At 39.0% G+C, this 26,201-nt stretch overlaps 1 protein-coding gene across 1 annotated transcript in view; it reads right to left on the bottom strand.

The window, feature by feature from the left end:
* The window catches only part of atrnl1a (attractin-like 1a), a 370,723-nt gene that overhangs the window by 243,506 nt on the left and 101,016 nt on the right, over positions 1–26,201 (bottom strand). The window contains 2 exon segments of the mRNA XM_036575121.1: positions 19,944–20,081; positions 20,354–20,572. Of these exon segments, the coding sequence (XP_036431014.1) occupies positions 19,944–20,081; positions 20,354–20,572 (357 nt within the window).

Genomic DNA, 26,201 nt, shown 5'->3' with positions numbered 1-26,201 from the left:
GCTATTTTTGTTTGCAGGCTCTTTAAAATTGGTCTAAATAATATTTTTATGAAACGTGCAGTTGATGAGTGTACTAAGTACTAACAACACCCACACATACTGTAATGGAATTTATCATCATGTCATCAATATTTATCATAGTAATAATAACATATTGTCCACCTTTGGTCAGACAATGCAGTTTAACCACAAAGCACATCACTGTTTTCACCCACAGAGTTAAAAACAGTGCTCTGGATGTCTAACAGAGCCTCGAGGGCCACCGTGATGCACAAATTGGATGTCTCACACTTGAGGCTTTCAGTTTGAGGCAGTGTGCTTTTTCTACAGAACGGACGTGCCAATTCATGAGGCTGTTCTACTTGCAGTGAAATACAATAAACACAAAGAGAAAGTGAGATACAGATAAAGGAAGAGAGATGGAGTGGCAGAGAGAGAATAAAAGAACACAATGTAGGCTTTTGTGTTAGGAGGCGTTTTATCTTTAGGGCTCTTCACTACAAGACAGATCTTTCTGCTCACGCTCTACGTTCTTTCTATCAGGCTAAATATAGAGACGTCCGTCATACTGAATTTAAAAGCACAATCTTACCAAATTACAAAACATACAGAATGGTTTTGCCAAATCACAAAACCAGATGCGCAGTGGTGACTTAAACAAGTTGTAATTACTTTTCATCGCACACGACAGTTCAGCATAACTTGGCAATCTCCAGCCTATTCAGACTGTGGCTCCAATCATCGGTAACACAAACACAGCAATTGAAAACAGCATGATCCAATATGAAAATACAAAGACCATTCAGCGTACATAACAATTGTGGCAAATGCTTCACGGAAAACTGTTGTTATTCCTGGTTTGGACTCCATAGAACCAACTTTTGATCACTTATTTAAGATACTTAAGAGATCACTCAGCTCAGTATTCAGCCTGCCACCTAATTAAGGTCTCACATTCAATCTATTTTACTTGGTGTTTCTGCTATGCAAAGTAGAGATGGCATGATATCACTTTTTCTATTCCAGTACTGATACTGAAACCATATCTTCAGGTTGCGTCCAGTTGGCCTCGCTTTCTGGGTGGGTAGGATGCCACCCCCCCCCCATCACTCAGCGCGATGCTAGTCAGCGCAGGCGGCTGTTAGCTGACGTAACAGATCTGGAGGTTGGCGTTCTCAGACAAGAGCATTCGGCTGTCCAACGACGTTGCGTGAGCGGCAGTTTGAAAAGATGCGGTGGTGCTTCACAGGTCTCAGAGGAAGCCTGTGTTAGCCCTCACCCCCCTAGCACTGGTGGTATCGTGAGATTGAGGGAGTGCTAACTAGGGGGTGGAATTGCATGTAACTAAATTGGAAAGAAAATTGAGGAAAAATCCCCCCAAAAACTACCAGGCTTTAAAATAAGCTGTTTTTAACTGAAACATTTCACCTACAAGGTCCATATCCTTCAATTTTATTTATTTCCCTGAGGTCAACTTGCCAACTTTATGTAGGTGTATGCACCAAAACTGTTTAAGACTGATGTATGTAAATGAAATCCTTTCTGATTGGCCGCTCTGTTTTGTGCCTTATTCAATAAGGCAATCCACACTTATAACTTCAGTATGAATGGGTGGGGCTAAATAGGCTGATATATGTAAATGCACTGGTTTTTATTACACTGGTGCTACAACTTTGCTGATGTTAAATTTAACTTATTTCCACTTACATTACATTTCATTAGAAAATTACATTTTGAGACGGACCGTCGTCCTTCTTACTCCAGGAGGACACTCCTACATAGAACACACAACAAATGAACACCTTTGCAGAGTACTGTAAAGCAGGATGCTCCAGTGCAGCACATCCAAAGACAGTCACACATCTTCTAGATAGTCTTCACATACAGTATGTGCTTGAATGCACATGTGCTTGTCTCTACAGGATATGTGTGTGTGTGTGTGTGTGTGTGTCTGTGTGTGTGGAGGTAAGCGGTGAGGAATGTGTCATTCTGAAGGCACTGCTTCTCACAGATGCTGTGTATATACAAAGATTTATGGGTAAATTATGATGTGTAAAATGCACTCACATAATGGGAAAGGAGCAGCACAGTCAGGAGCTGCTGCTTCAGCACTTACACACACTCGAACAGCTATGGGCAATAGGGACTACACACTCATGCACACACACACAAACACACACACACATAGACAGATATGATTCTCGTTACAAAATATGTCTATTTCTTTAGTCATGGTTTATTAAAATAAAGTGTAATAATTACAGAATAATTGGATAGAGGCCTCAATTTCATTTTAAAGTGTAATATTTTTGTCTTGTACTTTGATTAATAGCGTAATTTCTGAAAAATGCAATACTAGGACTAGAAACATGATTACATTCATCATTTTTTTTCATCCAAATTTTGTACCACAATCAATATTTTACAGTATATGTATAAGTACAAACCCTCCTATTACTAAAAAGTAGAGACAGTAGGTCAAGTGCGAATGAAAATAAAAAGCAGTGATTGAGACTTTCTTTCTTCAGTCCATATAATTATTAAAACATTCAGAGAATCCAGAGAATCTGTGTGCATAAAGGACAACGCCAAAAAACAATAGTTAAAGCCTGTGACCTTCAATCCTCAGGCGGCAATGCATCAAAAAGCAACACGCCTCTGTATTCAATGTCACCACATGGGCTTGGGAATATTTCAGAAAACCCTTGTCAGTAAACACAGTTCACCACTGCATCAACAAATCCAAGTTAGGGCTCTACAGTGTAAAACACAAGCAGAATATAAACAAGACCCAGAAACACCGCCAACTTCTTTGGGCTAAAGCTCATCAGAGATGGACTGACGCAAAGTAAAAACATGCTGTGGTCTGACGAGCTCATCTTTCAAATTTTTTATGGAAATAGCAGATGTTGTGAGGAAAACGACCATCTCAACTGTAACCCACATTAAGTTCAGAAAGGCAGCGTTTATCACGGTATAGGGATGTCTTAGCATAGAATTTGCACATCTGTGAAGGCACCGTTAATGCTGAAGGGTACACAAACATTTTTAAGCAACATATGCTGCCAACGTCTAGGCAAAATCTTTTTGAGGGACATCCCTGTTTGTTGCAGCAAGACACTGCCAAGATATATTCTGCACATCTGTGGCTTCGCAGCAAGAAACTGCATGCGCAACAGTCCAGACCTGTCTCCCATTGAAAACGTGGTACATTATGTAGCGTAACATTATACAACAGAGACCCCGGACTGTTAAGCAGGAGAGGAGTTAGATCAAGCAAGAATAGGACAGAATTCCACTTTCACAAATACAGCTATAAGTGTTGTCAGTTCCCAGACACCTGAACGTTGTTAAAAGGTGATGTAACACAGTGGTAAATATGCCCCTGTCCCAACTTTACAGGCATCAAACTTAAAAAAACAAAGAACAGTTCACTGAAACATTAACTATCTTGTCTTTGAACTGTTTCTAACTGAATACAGGTCAAAAAGCATTTGCAAATCAGTGTCTTTTCATTTACTGTCCCAACTTTTTTGGAATTGGTTTTGTAGACATAAAAGTTCTGTCTGTGCAACAAGCAAGTTCTTCTTTTATGGTGCAATGAAACAACAGAAGAAATATTGCCTTCTATTCTTTCTTGCATTGTATCGCAATCTGTTAGAATTACTGTAAATATCATTATAGAACATAATTACAGAGCAATTTTTAAAGTAAATGCAACATTGACATTATTTTTCATAATTGTCACATCAACTTTGTCAACTAATTGTTGAAGCCCTACTACCATCCCTTTTCCACTCTCTTTTCCTTTATATTATGCACTGCATTCTTAATTAAAAAGGTGCCGAAAAGGGAAGAACTACTTTCGGTTCCCTAAAGAATCTTTTGATGGACAGCTCTTTAAATCATTGTTGTTAATGAGATGTGTGAGAACTTTTTTTAAAGTTTGAAGTTAAAGAACATCTACAGAACGCAAAGGTTACATATCAGTCGAAGCTTTTTTTCCTTGGAACTTACATCCACCCTTGCATCCAACTTACATCCATTTATTTAAGTGTGTAGATGACACACAAGCTCTTGGTTATGAAACTGTAAACTACTAATCATTCTGATCTTCAGGTCAAAACACTTCAGTTTTCACACTTAGTTTACCTCCATCCTGTCATGATAATGAAAAAGAATTAACATGTGTGGCCACATTCATTAGAGAAACACCAACACAGGTAGTCGAAGACATATCTGAATGGGCCTGAATGGCCAGGCTGTACATTTCTGAAACATTACATACTTTTCACAAGTGTCAATTCCTAACTTTCCTTAACGGCTACAGTGCCTTCTAAATTGAGTGCAAAATACTGTCTTCTTCCCATTGTGTGATTAGGCCAAGCCTGTTAGAGAGAAAGAAGAAAGGAAAAGAGAGAGTGCATGGATGGCCCTTGTGCTGACAAAGTGAACAGCCTCTCTCCCAGAGCCTGGCTTTTGATATAAATCTGATTTCTCCTTCGCTGTGCAGGCCCCCGTGGAGACTACAATTTCTCAGCCGACTGAATCGTTCGCCTGCACTTAAGAGACACAACACATCAGATACTCGCATACAGAGCCAGATTTCAAGGAAAAAGAAATGCAGGGAAACGAGAGGAGATGCATCTACTGAGAAGAAGCTCTGTGTGTGTGCACATGCACGCAAATGCAGGCGCCGTACAAACTGTTTTCCTGACTTCTTATTTATAGAGATGGGACTGATCCGATCCAATATCGGTATCGGGACCGATATTGACGTAATTCACTCATTGGATATCGGACGGGGAGGGCCGATCAACTTAGCGATCCATATTCCAGTCCGCAGCTTGCGCTGGACCATGAACCCGCCGTAACGTAACATAACGTAACATGAAACATGACCAATCCAGATTCCATTCCACATCTTACCATGAACCCGTGGCAAATTTATTCTGTAACTAAGTGAGCAAATAGCATCAGCTGTTGGCATAAGCCAGCGTGCCAAGGGGTGGAAGTACAGCTGTCTCATACAATGCAACCAGTTTAATCAAAGACCTGAAGAGGTTGCACGTGAAAGAGTGGAAGGAGTTCATGCTAGCTAACAGGATGACACCGCCAGGCAGTGACTCTCGGATGCTTTCCAGAAACGCGATAAACTTCCAGCAGACAATCCAAAGGCTAAAGGGACTACAGAGAAGCTGCTGAACTTCATTATACTCGATGATCAGCCGCTACCTGTAGTGGAAAATGTCGGATTTCACCCAGGTATAATCTGTCATCCAGAAAATACGTTTCAGAGACTGCTGTACCCGAACTGTGCAACCGAGTGTCATCACAGTTAGCGACACAATTAGGTTTAGTTTAGTGAATTAGATTAATCACCTTAAACACAATACCAACAATAATAATGATAATATTAAAGTAAAAAGCTCTTGTATCGGAATCTGTATCTGTATGATAACAAAAACGAGGTGTAATTTGATATTATAAAATAAGGTATAAGTTTAATTAATTGTGTAACTTTGTAATGCAATTATACACCGAATAATGTATAATATAGCAAAGTGAAAGTGAAAATGAAATGATAACTCTCAACTCTCTCAACTTGAAAGGGTTAAATTGAAAATTGTCAAATTCTTTTGACCAATACCCAAACATCATTAGTTAGTGATTAAGTTTTAACCAACAAACTTAAAATCAAGGATGCAACCTGCCAAAATATCAAATATAAAAGGGACAGCTCCAGTTCTGTAACCTGATTGGCTGAAGCCCTTAAAACCCCCAGGCTTATTACATACAAAGGCTTATTATTCAGTAACTACAGGGACTTCAGTGCAAAATGTTTGAGCTATTCTTCGGTTATAGAAGTGTGCAATAAAACTTTTGGCCCACCGGTCTGCCCTGGCCATTTAAATGGTTAATGCACCAAGTATGGATTGCAGAATGCAGTACTGACAGGTGAGACCAGGCATAGGTATGGATATGAAGCAAACTTATGAACCCTGTTTTGTTAAACCAAGGGTCTGGCTAATCCCATGTTCATGATTATATTACCAAAAACTAAAAAGCTGACAAAATAACGGGAATCTACAGTGAAGTATTACTGAAAGTTTTAAAGTTACAGTTACCACTCATTACTAGCCTGAGTTAGAATGACTATAAATGCCATGACGTGGACTCTCTTTCTCTCAGTGTACCTCAGTGGCTCTCGAAAGCCACCTCTGTCCACCACATGCTTCTCTTTATGTTGTACACCCATGTGTGATTTCCTCACGTCGCCTTGAATCACACTCTCTCTCTGAGAACACGGAGAAAAGCTTTCATAACACATTTTACACTGGACCACACTGTCTACCCGAAAAAAGATGCACTGTTTTTAGCTGCAAGCTTCATTTTTCAGTAAGTTTAACTACTAGAACCAATTGCGATCTTCAATACACAAATTCAAAACATTCCACAACTTAAACGATAAACCCATCTATTCAATTAGGAATTGCTCTTTACTGGAATTAGATAAAATAAAATAAACTTTATTAACCAATAATATTGATCTGACTATTGTTTTTTACCAGTTAACAGTTTATCAGTTCATTGTTTACATCAATAGGTTGAACCAGTTACCTAAGATACAATGAATAAAAAAAATAACATTTTCTCAAAAATGACTTTAAATACTAAATTGTATACCATAAAAGTGACACATCCACTTCAAATGTTAGACAAACACCTGTTCATAATTCTTCCATGGTGCTCAAGTCATACACTATTTATAAAGTGCAAAAACCAGCACTTCCATCTTCTCTTAAATCCTTTTATACTTCAGTCGAAAGTAAAAAGGGAAAACCCTTCACAGTCTGTTTGAGCCCAGCAGAAAAAGTCTCTTTCTCTGTCTCTCTGATGAGCTGAACCCTGTGTGCCCTGTTCTCCAACAGGTCATGCCCTCCCAGCTCATTAGCAGACTAATTGACACTTTATTCCTGCTTTTGCACCCAGCAGTGAATGAGCAAATTTAGAGACTCAGGAGAGAGAGGTGGCGGAGCAGTTATTAATCCAGCACACTTGCTCTCAGAGGGTTTGCAAGAGGAATCTCAGAATTGCATGCCGGAAAACTGTAACCACACAGTAAAATCAGCTGTGCTGAATCCACTCTTACAGTGTCAAATGAAATCTCACAGGATTTATCTGACCACTTCATCCGCAGTCAATTCAGCATATTAAACCTGAAGTTACAGCAGAATGAGAGACGTGAGGATAATTTTAATTAATTCAGAATGTAATCTGAATGTGCATTCTGGAAAAATGGTAGGAGAGAGCAGGGTATATTTTGTTTCTGCTAAATAAAAGTATTAATCATGTTTTTATACAAGCAAACATAACACAACAAATAAAAAAGTAAACATTGATTCTAACACCTAACATCTATGAACAACCAAAAGTGAGCACAATTGTTGCAACTTACCCCATCGGCAGGGTTAATTGTAACAGACAGAAGGGCTAGTTATTACAGTCATGAAAAAACTGGTAATTCAATGCAAAACACTCTTCTACTTTGTTTGAACCAAATGAGCCTTGTAACATAAATACATAACAATTTATGCATAAAGATAAAGCCCAGTTCATTGTAGAACTGTTTCAGGGACATCATCTCCCAGATTTTTTTTTAATTAAACTGTAAAATGTGCAGTTGCTACTTTTTCATTTAATATGAGGATTTATAAAATGGATACTTCCGGTCCTAAAATCTGATTGGCTGAGCTGCGTATGAAGCAGTTGTAAAATACATGATACACATACACCTATAGGACCGTTTCACCACAACTGAATTCTGTATTACTGCACCTCCTCATGAAAACCACTGTGCTGTTAACGGAATCTTTGCTGCTCGCATGGACCACTGAGTGTACTGATAAAGCAGGAGCCTGTCTTTGTTTAAAATGAGAGACTGGCAACTTTCTTAATTAGAACTGGGCTGGTCAGCTAGTTAACAGGCTAAATAATACTAATATCACAGGCTTGAATTAAAGTACTTACGATATGATTCACTGTAAAACGGCACTGTAAAAGTCTCTTTCATACAGAATTACATGCTTTAAATGTCCATGTTTCAGTCAGAAGTAGCGTCAAATCCAGGCTGAGTTTCAAACGGCTCCATACTCCCTAAACAGTGTGCTATGTAAGTTTTAAAATTCTAGCTTCTAAGGCCAAACAGCCCATATTTGTCGACTATGGATGTGGCTGAATCCCAAATGACTATTTTTTAGCTATATTATGAACTTTTGTGGTGCAGGAGCCAGTGTTTAAATTCCTACATAGTGCACTATGTAGCAACCAGGCAGTTATTTGAAATTCAGCCCCAGAACAAGAAGAGGGGAGCTGCTAAATTGGTGCTGTATAAGACTCACAGTGATAATTTGGTGACCAAAAAACACTTACTCACAAGCTTATTGCATTAAACAGTGCTATGATTTCATGACTGCAAGAGAGAGGAGACAGAACGTTCTTCTCCTAATACAGCCATCCATGGTTGTGTGGCAACAACACAACATGCTAAAGGAACTACATTTCCTGCCAGAATACTTGTTAATACTGATTATTAAGTTAATAATAATTTATTTTCTGAAAAAAATTGTGTGTTTTATCATAATTTTTGCTTCCCACCATTTTATAAAAGCAATACGTCACTTGAGGCCATGTGTTACAGCGGGGAAGGGGGGTCTCCACTTCTTGTGGCTTACTGCTTTATTACACATCAACAAAATGTGCAGAAATTGTGTCTAAAAATCATATAAAAACAAACAAAAGAAGAAACCTCTGTAACTGAAAGTGAAAAACAGAGATGTTTTCCAAATAGAACCATTATCAAAGTCCTCTGCACATTTTTTCTTTCTCTTCACATAAATCCCCTCAACACATCTCCTCTCTGTTGTCCTGCTAACAGAAAAACATTTTATCTACTGAGTTTATATATTTTAGAAAAGTCATTCTGTGAAAACTCTTCTTGTCTAAAACAAACAAAAAACAATGTTTTAAATATAAAAGATCACACCAAAACAAAGCATAGCAAGTGGGTAATTTTGTGTTTTGATAAACACTGTTTGAGGTCTGCAGCCTGATGGGCCTGAATAAACATCGGGCAAACATTTGTTCATGTAAAACATCCTGTTTATGTTGGGCGTGTTTTCAAATGAGTGATTTTTTATGTACACTGTAAAAACTACTTGAGTTTCAAGGTAAGTAACCAACTGTTAATTGTTAATTAATAATGTAGGTTTGAATTCTTTGATTTCAGGTGAATCTTGAGAAATATCTGTCTGATATTACTATGGGAATATGAGCACATGACTAAAAACATGTTCTAATGCAAGCTGTTTAATATATAAAATATCCATGTTAGTTTGTTTCCCACTCTCCTCTATCTATGAATGTAAAATCTGCAGGGTCCAAATAAACAAGCAGCATTTTTTGGCCTGCAAAGTGTAGAGATATGATAATCTTGTTTTGCATTTTCTTTTTTTTTGTATTTGTCCCTCATAGGTCACTGAAATAATAAAAGATTCTGTGAAAAGATTTATATTTTAAAGTTATGATTGACATTCCAATGTTATACTCATGTTAAACAGTAATGCAGCTTTGAATTATTAACAGTTTTACACTAATGGTGAACCGTTTCTATTAAAACCTCCATTTCCTCCAGGGACCACTTATTTTCACCTTGTTTTTGGACATATATGTTCTCATCTTGCGCACAGTAGAGTTTCATGAATAATCATTTTGGGCCTTGTGAGCCAATTAGCCTCTCCACACTATTAATTAATCCCTTATCTAAAAGGCTAGCAAAGTTCAGGTTTGAGGCAAAAAGATTATATGAAATGAACACCTTGGCAGAAGGCTCAAATCTTTATCTGTGCCTGAAATTAAGGTACTGTAATTATAAAAGGTTTAAAACACACATACAGCGTTTGGTAATAGTGTAAATTCAATACAAAAAACCCTATACAGGCTATTACCTAAAAGAACACTATCACTTTGTCTGTAGAACGAACTTTAGCCTCTTGTTTCTGTCAACTGGAGGTTACACCACACACTATGTACAAAAGAACAATCCACTGAGAATGTTCCATAAAGGTACTTATAGAGCCTTTCCACTGAGCATGACCTTCACACACACTCCAATCACCCTAAATCCAATAGAAGCATGTTGAACACAAACCAGAACTGGCAAAACATGATTAGATGCCAGAGTCGCTTTGCCGGGTGTGAGGTAGTGCGGACCAGACAGCCGCTGGTGTCAGAGAGTGTGTGTGTGCATGTGAGTGAGAAAGAGAATCACTTTACTGCAGATGAACAGTGTAAAGCAGACAGGTGCAGGCTGCGCCCTTGGTGTCTGTCATCTAAACGCCGTGTTAAAAAGATTATGAATGCGCAACAGAGAGAGAGAGGAGAGCCTAACAGAGCTGTTTTCCATCCACAGCTCAGGGTACTGTGAACACTTCTACAGCATCCCTGCCATGCAAGTCATTAATGATGAGGAGAACGTAGTGGTGATCAAAAGATGTAGAGTCCATTTTTTCTTTACTGCAAGTGCAAGTATAGGAATTTTTGTGGCATAATAGCTAATTAGTCATTTTATCTACATTAACTGTATCACGTCTAACGTCTCACTGGTGAATCTTTGTTTTTGTCTCCATTAACTCATTCAAATTTGTCCCCCAGAGTAGTGGGTGAGCGTGCATGTCCACACTGGTCATAGTAAAATGGGTCAGCATGTGGAACTGAAGCTTTCTGTGTGCTTTTGTGTTTCCTATCACTGTATTAAAGAAGCCACATGCTGCCTTTATTGTTGGATGCATTGAAAGTTTCAGAGTATGCATGTGTACACATTCAGGAAGAAATTCACATTACTATGGAAATGCTCATTACTGCCTTGTTTCTTCAGAGTAATGGCCTTCAAACACTGATTAGAGTGATTTATTTGGCCATCGATATATTTTTTGAATGCATCATTCAGAACAAGGTCAGAGTGGTTTGATGTGAAATGGTTAACTGTAGAGATTTCTTTACAGTGGTGTTGATGGGAACCAGGAGTCGCAATGTCTACAATGCAAATACAGCCACTTTATTTACTTTTCAAAACACCACAGCACCTAAACGTGTTGTCTGGGTTTTATGTAGAAGATGGTAAAACACTGGTAAATCCAAAAAAATAAGTTTTCTTTGGGGACTATCTAATGCCTTGTTATGCACTGTGTGTGCCTCTTCACTATGAATGGATTTAAAAAAAATATGTTTTAGGCCAAAAGCTTCTCCAAACTATCATAAAACAACGTTTCAGATATCAGGCAGTGTATTCACAATCATTTCATGTAATAATTTTCAGTGAGGGAGCTTTTTGGTGGCTTTTAACTCTTCAGACATCTGGTTACTCTCACAACCACTGAGAACAATCGGTAATCGTACGGTTTCTTTAGAACAGAGCATTTCACATCGTACCGTTCTGAATGACTTTGTTTACATCTTAACAATTTTTTAACTATGCAAGAATTTTGAAAATCAGGGGAAATTCCTCTTTAGTGAAGAGCTGGTGGTGATTTAAGCAGGTTGGAAGAAGACTTGGGGATGTATTTACCGAAAAAAATTGGTGACTATTGACCTCCAGTGTTCGTTGGCAATGTTAGCCTTATAGCTCCAGTACTAAAGCAAGGAAATAAAATTTGGACACCAAACATCTTGGCTAATCAGCTCATATCAGTTACAGTTACATAAATTGCGTACATTTGATGTTTCACTGAACCATTCTTTTCACAGGACAATTTCACTTCACCAAAATGAGAACACCATGTGGGTTCAGTCAATTTTTCGTATGAATGAGTTTAGTGGAGAAATACAGACTTTATTTTTCCTTCAGTGCTCCCATCAGGAAGCCTTTGTTCTTGAAAATAAAAGAATTCAAATTAAAAAAGCATCAAAATAAATGTTGTCTGGGGAGGTATATCACAGAACTAATTGCCAGTACAGTATTATCAAAGCAGAATGACTATTGTCAGTATTAAAAATGTTCTGTTTAAAATATAGAAATCAAATTTGACTCCAACTAAAGGCTTTTGGTGTCACCTCACTCTCGCTCTCCCAGACTCACAAGTCCATCCTTGGCTATTATGGCAAATTTGAACAAGCAGGTATGTGTTTTGTACCTGGAGCACTGGATGACTTATTCAGGTCAGATGGTAAGAGAGAGGAACTCAGGGTATTTTGCATGTGTGTGTGTGTGTGTGTGTGGGTGATGACCAGTCAGACTCTAGGAATAGCACTGCTGTAGGGCCAATATGACTGAAATACCAGCGCAAAGGCTGCTGGGAAGACTACAGCTGCAGTCCTCACGCAGCAGGTACACCAATACACACACGGGCCCACACACATGCATGCGCACACACCAGAGGTACAACAGTTCACACAAAATTCAACATGAAAAAAACGTCACACACATACACACATCCTTCCCACAGGCATAGGCACCCTGAGCAGAGGTCATATGAGGTTGTTTCTACTCCCCAGTAGCCTTTCTGAACTCATGTACATGTTTAATGTGGCCTGGCATATATAAACATTTTGTGGGTGATACTGATACAAAATCTTCAAGCAAATAGTTTTAGTTACACTGATATATATATAATCTTGTTATAAGCATGTCATGACAGATGTCATATGCTGTCATGAGTTGTCATGACAGAGGCTGTTCACTAATATAACAGAGTCATGTTACCATTACAGTTAATTGCCTTGACAGATGGCATAATGTTTGGTGTCATGATAACTTATGTCACATGCTAACTTTTGCTGTGTGCTCTAGATAATTATGATATCTAACATTATGGCATCTGTCAGTAAAGGTACCATAACACTGTTATATTATTGGACGTAATCTTTCATAACAACGTATGTCAGATTATAATATCTGCCATGACATGTTTTATGTCATGGTTATGTCAGTGTTATGTAGCAGGGTTCAAAGTGTTACATAATACTTCTTAAAGTCAATCAGCAGAAATGTCCAAGGTCATAAATAATATAAACAATGGGGCGACGGGGGGGGCGTAGCCTCCTAGAAACAATTATGTTGGTTTCAGTTATCCAGGGGTCGGCAGCCCAAATGTTAAGAAGAGTCGTTTTGTCCTTTCAACAAAAATCGAGCCACAACATTTTATGTCCATTTTAACATCTTAGCAATAAACATGTCTCAGTATGTGCTGATGTACTAGTATGGGCTAAAAAATATAAACAAAAAAGCAGACTTACTTTGCTCTGCTTCAAGCTTTAGCTCAGCTATAGCCGCTTTTCTCGCATCTCCAGCAGGAAACTATTCCGCAAAAGTAAAATATTTTTTTGTAAAATGTCTCTCAACGTTCGACTTTTCACGAGGCTGAAGTTGCTTCTTATTGACAAGATCTTGTTAAATTTTTCCCGTTCCACCTTAAATGGTGCCTGAGGCGCCAGAAAGTAACTGCTGCACCATTTAAGGTGGAACGGGAAAATTAAATTCAAGAAGATGGTGAATGAGAAGTGACTTCCGCTCCTGGACTTTGTAATGTTTGACAGTTTCTCGCTGGAGATTAAACATATCACGAAACCAGCTGGAGTGATTATAAACGTAAACAAGTCCATTCATCTCCAAATTATCGGTGTTTGTTTTAAATCTCTCTTTTTACTGTTTCGTTAGCTACTAGCTAGACAAGACTGTTGTCTGCGTCTGCTACAGTGACCAGCAGTCTGTGCGCCAACCTTCCGGGTTAGAGGTCAGTGAATCAGCAGATATAGGCTACATTAACTCCAGCATTTAAGACCATTTATTGTTAAAACTGTGTCAGCAGAGCTTTATTTTACTGCAAAGATGGATTATTTCATTTTTACCTAAAAATCTAATTCTGCCGTTGTTTAGCAGTCGTGGTGCAGATTGAGCGCTATGACTCACAGTGAAGAAGCTAGTCATGCAAGACTCCGTGTTTCTTCCCTTTCATTTGGTTTGTTAATTCGTCTTCTCCAGTATCTGAATAACCAAACATGTTCCACAAAGTTTGCAACACACATGTTCTGAATGTTACCCCCTAGCTAGCTGATATTTAAGTTAGTGAATATTTAAATATTCAAAAGTTTAAATATTGGTAAAGTCAGTCTGTGCATCGGGAAGTCCACGAAATTCCATGGCTTTTCCAACACTTATTACTTTCCAGGACCTATCCAGATCTGGAATCTCAAATTACTATATTCCATGACTTCTCCAGGATTTTCATGGCTGTATGAACCCTGTTTACACTGTCTATCATTGGTCAGGACAAAGCACCAAAGAGCAGGTATTATTTGGGTGGTGGATCAATTTCAGCACTGCAGTGGCACTAACATGGTAGTGAAGTGCTGATGGTTCACACACAGCAGTGCTGCAGCTCAGTGTCACTGCTGGACTGAGAATAGTTCACCAACCAAAAACATCCAGACAACAGTGTCCTGTGGCCAGAAACTGACCACCAATGACAGAATAGAGGATAACACAGACTGTGCAGCAACAGATGAGCTATTGTCACTACCTTTACATCTACCTTACATCTATTGGTGGACCAATAAAGATAAACCGTGTCCGCTCCACTCATACCAGCAGCACTCACGAACATGTCACTACCGTGTCAATAACAACGGTTCACCACACAAATAATATGTGCTCAGTGGTGGTCCTGTAACAGCAGGGTAAAAGGGGGTTAACAAAGTATGCAGAGAAACAGTCTGTAAGTGCACATATATGGTAAATGGACCTGATAAAATTAACAGTGAGTGTAGATACAAGGTAGATACAACCGAATAAATTGGGCAGTGAGTGGACGTGCCCTCTGTGTCTTTTGCACTCACAGGCCCCCTTCTGATACACTCTAGACAGTAGCAACAGACACACAAACACCAAACACCAATCTAACAGCCACTCTCCATGGTAGCATAATAGAATTTGCGAGGATAACACATCATGCTACATCCAGAGCGATAAACATTTTAATTGCACTCTGCAGCGCAGCCCTCACAACAGGGTGACTAGAGGAGAGGTGGAAGGCACAAAAATAGTCTTGAGACGAGAAGAGAGGGGGGAGAGACAGAGATTTGTAACTCTCTCTTTTAGTACTGTCACAGCTTTTCCTTCTCCCAATCCATCCCATATGTTTCACACCCTCAGGCTTTCTTGCCAACCCCCCCGTTTCAGATCCTAAATCTACACTCAGTTAACTAAGTGAATCTACATCGTACCTGCACTCATAGGTAATTTTATCAGAAACACCATATACATGTACTTTGCAGGTTTACTCTTACTGACTGCAGCCAATCTGTTGATGCCAAATTTATCATCCCCTCTTTAGCCCCCTCTATAGTAGACCATTCTCAGCACAGCAGTGACGTAGTAGCACTGAAAATATTAATTAGTTTCAGAATAATAAGAATAGGAAAAACCTGGGCTTCGCCTAATGCAGAGCTGAAGTCAGCTTCTTGTTTGAATTTTCCCGTTCCACCTTAAATGTGCTACAGTTACACTGTGGCACCTCAGGCACCATTTAAGAAAATCAAGAACAAGAAGCTGGAGAATAAGAAGCTGACTTCAGCCTCGTAAGAAGTTCAACAGTGAGAGACATTTTACAAGAAACTATTTCACTTTTGAGGAAAAGTTTCCTGCCGGAGATGCGAGAAAAGCAGCTATAGCTGAGCTGAAGCTTAAAGCAGAGCAAAGTAAGTCTGCTTTTTTGTTTATATTTTTTAGTCTATGCTAGTACATCAGCACATACTGAGACGTATTTACAGCCAAGATGTTAAAACGGACATAAAATGTTGAGGCTCTCAAGGTGGTTTGATTTTTATTGAAAGGACAAAATGGCTCTTCTTAACGTTTGGGTTGCCGACCCCTGGCCTAATGGAACCTTGACTCCCTGTCATTTTACTAGTTTGTACGCTACAGCATCAGGCTTTTGTAAATTCCCCGTAAATGACCACTTATCTAAAAAAACATGTTACCTCAACTTACAGTAAGTATACTGTACCCCATTTACTCTGCCCTAACACTTTCATTCTGTCTATTCACCCAAAAGGAAATGTCAGCAGACCAGGGTAGCACAAAACTGCCAGCTTGAGTCTTACTCAAAGCTCAAGAATTGACAGGTGGGCCCACTGCGCAGCTGTTAGGCAGTTCAGCTTTGAGCATGTGCTAAAAAAAATGTATCACAAGGGAAAGAGAGATTGTGTCTGTGTATGTTTGTTTGTTTTGGTACATTTTAAGACAAAAACGTTCTGACTTTGTAAAAAACAAATAGAGAAAACAAGACTAAACAACCTTATCAGGACTCAAAAATAGTCCTACTGACTTTTTAAAGTGCTTTATAACAAAAAGCTTTAACAGTGTTTTGTTATTTTTAAATTAAAGGGCAAATCTGGTTTATTGAGGTTAAGGTTAGGGTTATGCTTAAAAGTCAGAGACTGCCCTTTCATTTCTTTAATTTCCAGCCATAACGGTCAGTCAGTAAAAACTGCTTATTTTTCAGTACGGGAAAAAAAGCAGAAATATGTTCAAGAGAAAATTAAAAACCTCATCTATATGCATAATATTTATCGCTGTTGTCAGAAGAAAACCTTGTATCTCCAAAATGATAACTTTACAGGAGAAGGGAAAAACCTACTTTACCTTCAATGTAAGTCAATGGAACCAGACTTTTTTCACAAATCATTTTAGGTCATTTCTTTTAGTCCATTCATCATGAAATTCACATAGGGGTAGCATGTATTTTCATATTATGTTAAAAACTGGTTTTCTTCCGACAACAGTGATATGTATAATATAAATACAATAGAACTGATGAATGTCAAAAAATTACACTTTCAAAACTGAATTAACTGGTGTCTTCAGTCCTGAAATGGTCTGAAGTGCTGCTAGAATGAAGGGTGATGTAACACAGTGGTGAATATGCTCCTGTCCCAATTCTTTTGGCACATGTTGCAGGCATCATACTTGGAATTTGCATATATTTACAAAATAACAATCAAGTTCATGAGGTAAAGCATCAAATATCACGTTTGTGCTGTTTTCAGTTTGTTTTAGGTCAAACAGAACTGCTTTATTTAACTGCTTTCTGTTTTTTATTGGCCTATCACATACTGCCCAACTTTCTTGGATTGGGTTTTTATAAAAACAACCCTGTGTGTATGTGTAAAGATCTGGCTGGATTTCAGCTGGAAAGAGCTCACCCAAGGTCACCCAAAATGATGAGTTTAGAGGTCCAGTCCACTCACGACACATGGACCTGTCCAAAATGGTCAGTGTAAAATCCGTCTCTTGTTCTCTTTCAAATAGAGGAGGCCTTTCTAGAGGACATCTGTCCTCTATCTTCCCTAAACTCCATTTTCCCTCTGTCTCTCAGTTTTCAAGGGCAGCCAGCTGAGCGTCATATTTTACCCTGATCTCTCTTTGATGGGCCATCCCTCAGACACTTCACTCACACACATACGTACAAATAAACACACACACACACACACACACATACACACACACTGAGGCAGAGATCAGAGATATCTTCCCCACCTTCTCGATGCCTTATAAAAGAGGCCCATTCTCCATCTCTCTCTCACAGATCAGTGGCTTTTAAAGCATTATGGTACGAGTGGAGGTAAATCTCTGCTAACGCTGACAAATGACACTGCAGAATCACCAGCCACTGCAATCACAGCGTTAAACACAAGCAAGCAACTACACCATCACGTAATATATTAAATCCCCCTCACATAGGTGTTAAACTGAGCGGTGGGGGAAAGAGAGAGAGAGAGAGAGAGAGAAAGAGAAGGATATACAAGTATATCGTTATGTAGATGTTCACATCCATCAAGTATGTGCTATGCTCTCTGTTGCTGCTTTAGTGGGGGGGCAGTCAACTTCAGGAAATAAGAAAATGATTAAGAGTGATTTAATGTCATCCAGAATGTGGAGAAAATGCACATCAGCCCAACAGAGAGTGATGTCATTACATCACTCCCATCGTCTCAGTCTCTCTCTCTGTCTCTGTCTCTCTCTTTCTCTCGCTCTCTCTCTTGCTCTCTCCATCTCTTCCCCTCACTCTCTGCATCATTCTCCTCATCACCCGTGCTTGCGCACTCTCTCCGCTCTCTTCATCATCCTCCCCTCTCTGCTTCTCATCTCTGAGAGCAATAAAGGTAGAGTCTGTGGAATCACTGAGTAGAACAGCCACAATGATGAAGAGCCATGTCCAGATTTGCACACTTCTTAAAGAAATACTTCAACCTAATCTCTCTCTGTACTTAGAAAAGGAGAAAAAACCCACAGACTCAAAACACACTAAAAGCAGAAAACAATGAGCAGCTGCTTTAGCACTTGACCACCAGTTTCTAAAGTATTTGGTCTTTGGTCTTCTCTACACTAAGAGAAATTCATGCTTGCTGGAACTCAGGTGGGGTGATTGAACAGGCCAGTCAAGACCATTTCTGGCCATGATGAACTCCACAGATGCTTTAGCAGTATACTTCAAATCATTGTTCTCTTGCGAGGTGAAGCACTGTCTACTAAGCTTGGAGGCTCTTGTGCAATATCTCCACACACCAACTGAATAATGTTTATATTGGCTGTTCTTTCAGTCAAAGCTTTTCTTTGCAGGAGTCCTGCTGTGCTTCTCTGAACATTACGGCACGCGTGGCGCTCAGCCTCCACCTGTCAGTGAAGGTTTGTAGGTTAACTAGCTGACTGTGGGAACCAGTAATATTAAAACAAGAACACAGATTCACTGATGTGGAACACCACTGCTGCTTCTTCTGCCTTCCCTCAGTCTAGCTGAAGAGTGAACGTGTCTCCTATCAGTGAACAGAATATACTCGTTTGTGTACTTACACAGGGTGTGTTTTAGGTATTTTACTTACTTTAAACCCCATGTGTCAAACACAAGGACCGAGGGCCAAGTCAGGCCCGTGACGCAGTCCTATTCGGCCCACAAATTTATTTTAATTTTCTATTCTTAGCCCCTTTTAATTTTTACCCGATTTTTCTCCCCAATTTAGTCGTCTCCAATTCCACCCGCTAGTTAGGACTCCCCCAATCACACGATGCTATCAACGCTACGAGGGCGAAGGCTAACACAGGCTTCCTCCGAGACCTGTGAAGCCAACCACCGCTTCTTTTCGAACTGCCGCTCACGCAACGTCACTGGACAGCCGAATGCGCTCGGAGGAAAGCGCCAACCGCCAGTTACGTCAGCTAACAGACGCCTGCGCTGACTAGCATCGCGCTGAGTGATGGGAGGAGAAGGAGGGGCCATCCTACCCACCCAGAGAGAGCGAGGCCAATTGTGCTCTCTTGGACTCCCGGCTACGGACGGCTGTAGCATCACCAGGGATCGAACTCGCGATCTCCTGATGATAGGGCCAACGCTTAGACGGTTGCGCCACTCGGGAGCCCAGCCCCTTTTTTAATATGGCCCTTTAAGCGGTTGAGTTTGACATCCCTGCTTTAAACACTCCCAAAAAGAAACAGAAGCTGATTAAAATCTCATGCGGTTGTGAGATCCTGCTGATGTGGGTTTATCCCAGTTCCACCTCTTCCATTACGATGCTCAGAAAACTATTTGAGAAATCATAGCATCCCCCTTTGGAGAATCTTTATCCTGCTAAATGTGAGTGAGAATGTGTGTTATAAATTAACTTGTTCGTTTGTTGTTGTATTTTTAACCCAATCTTTTCTTGTTGTCACTGAATATGTTAAGCAAATAAAAGAACGCAGAGTATCATTTATCTGTGTTACTGTAGATGTTCTAATAGTAAATATGAGTAACAATCCAAATATCTGGAAAATAAAACAACAGAAAACCAAAAACGGAAAAAAATTAAACCCACAATCGTACTGCCAGTACCTACACATTCACAGTTCATACCTCGGCACGCTCCTCCATTGGTGGGGTCACCATAGTACCCAGGTAGGCAGGTTTGGCACTGCTGTCCCGTAGTGAAGTTTCTACACTGTACACACAAGCTTCCGTTCACGCAGGTACTGTGTCCATTACACTGACATACTGAAACACAGAGGAGACAGAAGTTGTAAACATGTCTGCTTAGATGTAGCTTTTCAGCTTAACATGTGACTCAATATCAGCTGCTGATTTTATGTCACAGGCTCAATTAAAAACGTATATAAAAATCTAAGATAATTATTTATTCTGTGTATATTAAACATGCCTAATTTAAAGAAACGTTTTAGTAAACAAATACTAAGATGAGTTTAGATATCCATATATTTAAATATCCACACCCATGCGGATCCATATATGCATTTATACATGCACACCTGGACACTGTATAAAGTCCCATTTATATCCTCTTTCTACTGGGCACAGGCTTGTGTCCAAGATCATCATGTGCTTCTGCTCATTCAGTCTCTTCACTGCTCCACGGTAGGAACCCTCAACACAGCGTCCCTGACCAGTGTCACTTGGGTCTCCACACCAGCCACAGGCCGGCTGCTCCAAACACTGACCACACGAATGAAGCCCTGAACAGTTCTGAGCTAAAGAGAGAGAGTGAGAGAGATATAGAGAGAGGGCAACAGAGAAAGAGAGTGAGACACGGAGAAAAAGAAAGAAAGTGAGTGAAACAGAAAGAGAAATAAAGAGCAACAAAGACAGAGAGAGAGAGAAAAAGAGAGAGTGAAGAAGGGATGAAAAGAGGAGGGGGCAGAGAGAGAGAGATGGTAAGAACAACTGAGAGAGAAAGAGCAAATCAGGTTACATTTCATTACAGAACAGAGCAACAGCGTCACAGAATGGGAAAGAACTGAAAACATCGTTCTTTATGCACATTGTATGCGGTAGTTCAAAATGTTAGCTGGAAATAATCCAAATGAAACAACCGCAGCATAAGAAGCTGAATCATTCAGATCAAATAGCCTAACACGGGATGAATTTCACACATTTTGGCCCTTAGTATACACTGACTTCATCTTCTAAAGGGTGAAATATTTCAGCATGAAAGGTTTATTGTCTTTCTTTTAACATTTCTTTGTTCTGTGGTTCTGTATTGGAAATGGCACAACAGAAGCTGCCATATTGGTCACTAGCAGGCAAACATAAAAAGAACAGGTGATGCAGTAGCAAACGAAAGAGAATGGGGATGGGAGAGAAAAGGGTCCGGGGGCCAAGCATCTCTTCCTGCCAAACCTTTACACCACAAAGAATTCACATTCGCTCTGATGTACTTCATACTCAGCCTCTCGGGACAGGACTGCACTTGTAAACTTTCAGTCCCCTTCAAATGACACAACTGCCAGTCTCTGACATTTAGAATAACTCCAACTCTACCCCCTCATCTGGAGGGTAAACGATGATGGACATCGGGGCTCATTCACCAATATCTATCTTAAATTCTTTCTTAAATGTGTTCTTGAGAAAGGTCCCAAGAAAAAGTCTACATCAGAATTATAACGTGTTCTTACCTAAGAACAAATCCCAAATAAGAAAACACTGAATGTTAGAATCTTTCTGAAAAATGCACAAGGATTTTAAGATTAAGTTTCTTCTTAAGAACGATCGGTGAATGAGAGTGATCTTACCCCTTAAAAGTCAGTTATCATTAGCTACAAGAAAAGCAAGCTGTAATTTGATATGAATTATTTCTCACTCATAGCTTCTTGAAACAAGTGCAGAACGTCTATGGAAAGTGCAGAATCTAAACTTTCATACACACTTGTGTTTGTAAGCAGAAGAGGAGATACTCTATAACAATTTTAATCTGATGAAAAGTTATTGCTGGGTATTCAATAATGTTTTGCAGATTTGAACCTGTTGATAAAGAATATAAACTAAAATGTAAATATAATTATGTATAGTACTGTGCAAAAGTCAGCCATTAAAAGCAAGTTATTCATTTTTCAGGAGATACGTGAGCGGATTAGATAAGACAGTCTGCATAAAGAAGGGAATTGTCAAAGGAAAATAAGTGAAAAAAAATTATTTTGCAGTTTTCAAAACTTAGAAAAAAAAATTTAAACTACAGGGAAAATGCTACTAACAACCACTAGATCACCAAAACTGTCCCCATCAGATAAACCGTGCTTAAAGATTTCATCTTTTGAGAAAATCAAGCTGCTTCAGATCTGAAAACATCCACAGGTGTTTCTGTCCATCCTTCCACTGTGAGAAGATGACTCAGCGCTGTGGGTCTGAAAGGATGTGTAGCTGTTAAGAAGCCTCACTGAAAAAAAGAGAATAGACAAAAAAGAAGAATTTTTGACAATCAAACAGAGAAGCTTCTCATGTTTTTAGAACAGACCTCAACATCACTGAATGTGTTTGGGATTTGTGTGACAAAACAGAAAAAGCAACCAACTTCTAAGACTGAACTTTGGAGGTGTGGAAAAACATCCCTGCAGATTTCTTTGAAAATCTGAAAGCAAGTCTCCTGAAAAGAATGGAAGCTGTGTAGCAGACACAACAAATGCTGATAACTTGATATTAGGTTTAGTTGCTGAAGCTTCTGTGTAATGTTTTGTTTAATATATGCTTTCTGCTGTTTTCCCTAATGCTGAAAAATGAACTGGGAATTAAATGGGGTGGTCTCTGATTTTTGCACAGTAATGTATGTAACTATGGATTTTACTATGTTATTATATAAATACATTTGAATAGCCAAAACGAAAGTAACATCTAAGAGTTAACACAGCTAGATATTCACAGTTTAACTCAAGCTTCGTTCATACTGTTGTAAGGTTATTTGCTAGATACAGTGTACTAACCCAACCATAAGTCATTCCTTTATATTGACTTCTCTGGAGTGTTAGGATATTTCCCTGGGCATTAACTACCGCCTCTGTACTGTGCTGACCTTTTCTGTTTCAAAAATAAATTGAGTTTCATGCTATTAGATTTTTATGGTAGATTCATTGGTTTTGGTACAATGCAATTGACATTCAATGTACCGGGCATTTGGGACAGACATAAGAGGATCATACAATTTAATTTCCGAATGCAAATGGAGTTTTAGTACTTGATTGGCAGTATATTGTTTACGATCAGCAGTGCCCTCATCTATTTCTTTTCCTTTCTGCTGCTATAAATTCAGACACAAAGGACAAAACAGTGTCTATGAAGGCATGCCTTTAGCTTGGCCTTGTCTAATAGGTCCCTGTGCAGAACAGGGGTCAAGGGGCATTATGAACGTAAAGAGAAGATCTCTAGAGAGGAGGTGAAGCTTTTTCTTTTATGAGTGGACAGTAGAGTAGATGCCAGATTGGACTGGACTTTATCTAGAGTGACATATATAAAAAGTGTAGAATCTGATTAATAGGAACGCAACAATACAGAACTTCTGGGCCAATAATGCTAACCAATAATTAGTGACTTCTTGTTGCCTATACTGATTTCAATGACTGATAATTTATGCTTTAACACTATAGGTTCTCACTATAAACTGATCATGGATTCATTTTACATTGCAATGACATTAAATTACTAAATTAACTAAATTAGACGTGACAATCAGTAAATATTTTCATTGTTTTAGGTAAATATTTTATTTTGATTAACAGGCAGTCTTAACAGGTAGGTGAATGCAACACTTGGTGTCTTGCCTAAGCCCTCTTAAGGCCACAGCACATCGGATGAGATGCATCCAAAAATTAAAAACCATTTGTTTAAATGAAGGTACCCATGCCAGCGCCGTCAGTCAGAGAGTCAGTGAGCTTATAAGTGATGAACATGCTGAAAGCTATTCATTAAGTTGTTCAGTATTACATTAGATATACTTGTGTAGAGCTGTGTTTATCAGCGCCCTCATTGCAAGACATTCCATGCAGTATAGCAGTGCTCTCAATGTGAAGCACAACCATAGTAACAGGCATTCTGATGACGCTGAGTGTGAAATTAAGATGAAAATTGACTTGAAAGCAAATTAATTCCAAGTTGACTGTTTAGACAGAGGTCAAATTGCCACGTATCAGATACGTATTTAAGTTCCACATATCAATCAATCAATCAATCAATCAATAAACCTTTGTTTAGACCCGAGCCAATACGGAGATCAGGGATTGAGAAGTTTAATAGTAAAAACATAACAAATGCTAGAAAGTAATAATAATCATAGTAGTAAATTTAAACCATTAAAATTACAATATAGTAACTTAACAAATAAGATAAAATTAGGATTTAAAAAATATAATTAATGAAATAAATAAGGAAATAAAAGATGTATATAAAAGTGGACCCAAGTGGAATTTAAATGTTCAAATACAATGTGATTTTTTAGTTCACACTGTCAGTGAAAAAACAAATCCATGTCATAGATGAAGAGAAAAAATGGATTTGAGTCACTCTTACCTGGCAGTGTGAATTTAGCATTATTTGTCTGTGTTTATGCAAGGATGTGGAATAAACCCCTGTCTCTTGCGGGTGGGGCAATACTCCAGTTAAATACAGCTAGAAATGTTCACCACTAGTGGCTGCATGTGTTTTAGTAAGTGTGCAAACCAACAAACGAAATATATTGTCTGTAACAGTTATAAGCTGTCATTCTAATATCAGACCAAAACGATTCAATTTTCCCATTTATCTGTGAAAAATATTTCACACACTCCTACTCAACCTAACTTTATGTGTTTGTGATGTACCTCAGGTACCATTGATTGAAGCAAAGTGGATGTGAACCTGCAGTTATAAGAATTTTTAAAAGGTTACTATTCACGTAAGGGTGAACAATGTCAACCTAAGCGTACAAGGATAAGATAAATGGCTGTCAACCCAGATAGCGCTACGGCATCTCTGTAGCGCATTCAATTTCAGCCTACACCTCAAAGAGCACACAAATAAAAGGTTTGAAAAGTTTTCTGAAATATTCCTCTTTATTGCTGCAAGTTCTGGCACAATTTGCATGTTCCCCTGCATTCTGGGTCTGGATTTCCATAAAGCACAGATGTGCGAGCTGAACTTTCTACCCAGAAACACCTCCTCTATTCTCAAAGCCAACTCCTGTTGCATTATTCAGAAGCTACACAATGATTCATTTTTAGCCACTGTGGCTTTTTCATAATCACACAACTCTTTATAATTACAAACACAGGTTTCTTCCTTTCCCTCACTCGCTCTCGCTGAGCTCTAAGTTCTTCTCACATTTTTCTATTTAAGTGTTCGGTTAACTGCGGAAGAACTAGGCTCACCCTCAGACTCTGACACCTACGCAAACGTTATGTATGAAGGCCTGTGGAGAAAATGCATAATCTGATAAACAATGCTGTCATTCTATATTTAAAGGAAACACATCTTACTCTTTTTTTTCAACTTAATATTTTTCCCTGTGTTTGCTGAAAGACAACTGTGAGGAGTCTAAAACAAATAAAACCTTAATTCAATCTTTGTATGATGGGTTTTACCCTGTTGTTTGCTCTTCTGCGATGAAGGGTCATTTTCCGGGTGTTGATTTTCTACGCTGATCACCACTGCTCTCACTGGTTATCTGAATAAAAGGTACTGGGTAAGCAGCGGTATTGGGTGGTACTAGAGAACTCAACAATGGCTACAGCAGAGCACAGTATAGAACAGGGTTCAGAAACACGAGGCTCCGGAGCCACATGCGGCTCTTTTACTGCTCTGTTGTGGCTCCACAGCAGAATTAGATTTTTAGGTAGAAATAAAATAATCCTCCTTTGCAGTAAAATAAAGCTCTGCTGATCGTTTATCACAGTTTTAACAATAAACGATCTTAAATGCTGGAGTTGATGTAGCCTATATCTGCTAATTCATTCTCTAACCCTGCAGGTTGGAGCGCAGACTGCTGGTCACAGCAAAACAGACAGCAGAGAGAGATTTAAGACAAACATCGATAATTTGGAGACAAGTAGACTCCAGCTGGTTTCCGATACGTTTAATCTGCAACAAGAAACTGTCAAACACTGAAAAGTCACAAAGCTGTAGTCGCTTCTCATTCGCCAGCTTCTTGTTCGAATTCTCCCGTTCCACCTTAAATGGTGCCTGAGGTGCCAGAATGTAACTGCTGCACAATATAAGGTGGAACAAGAAGCTGGCAAATGAGAAGCTGACTTCAGCCTCATAAAAAGTCAAACATTGAGACATATTTTACAAGAAATTATTTCACTTCTGTGGGAAAGTTTCCTGCTGGAGATCGAGAAATGCGGCTATAGCTGAGCTAAA

The sequence above is a fragment of the Colossoma macropomum genome, unplaced genomic scaffold, assembly GCF_904425465.1.
Source record: "Colossoma macropomum unplaced genomic scaffold, Colossoma_macropomum, whole genome shotgun sequence".
Taxonomy (NCBI): domain Eukaryota; kingdom Metazoa; phylum Chordata; class Actinopteri; order Characiformes; family Serrasalmidae; genus Colossoma; species Colossoma macropomum.
This window is presented reverse-complemented; position numbering and strand designations above follow the sequence as displayed.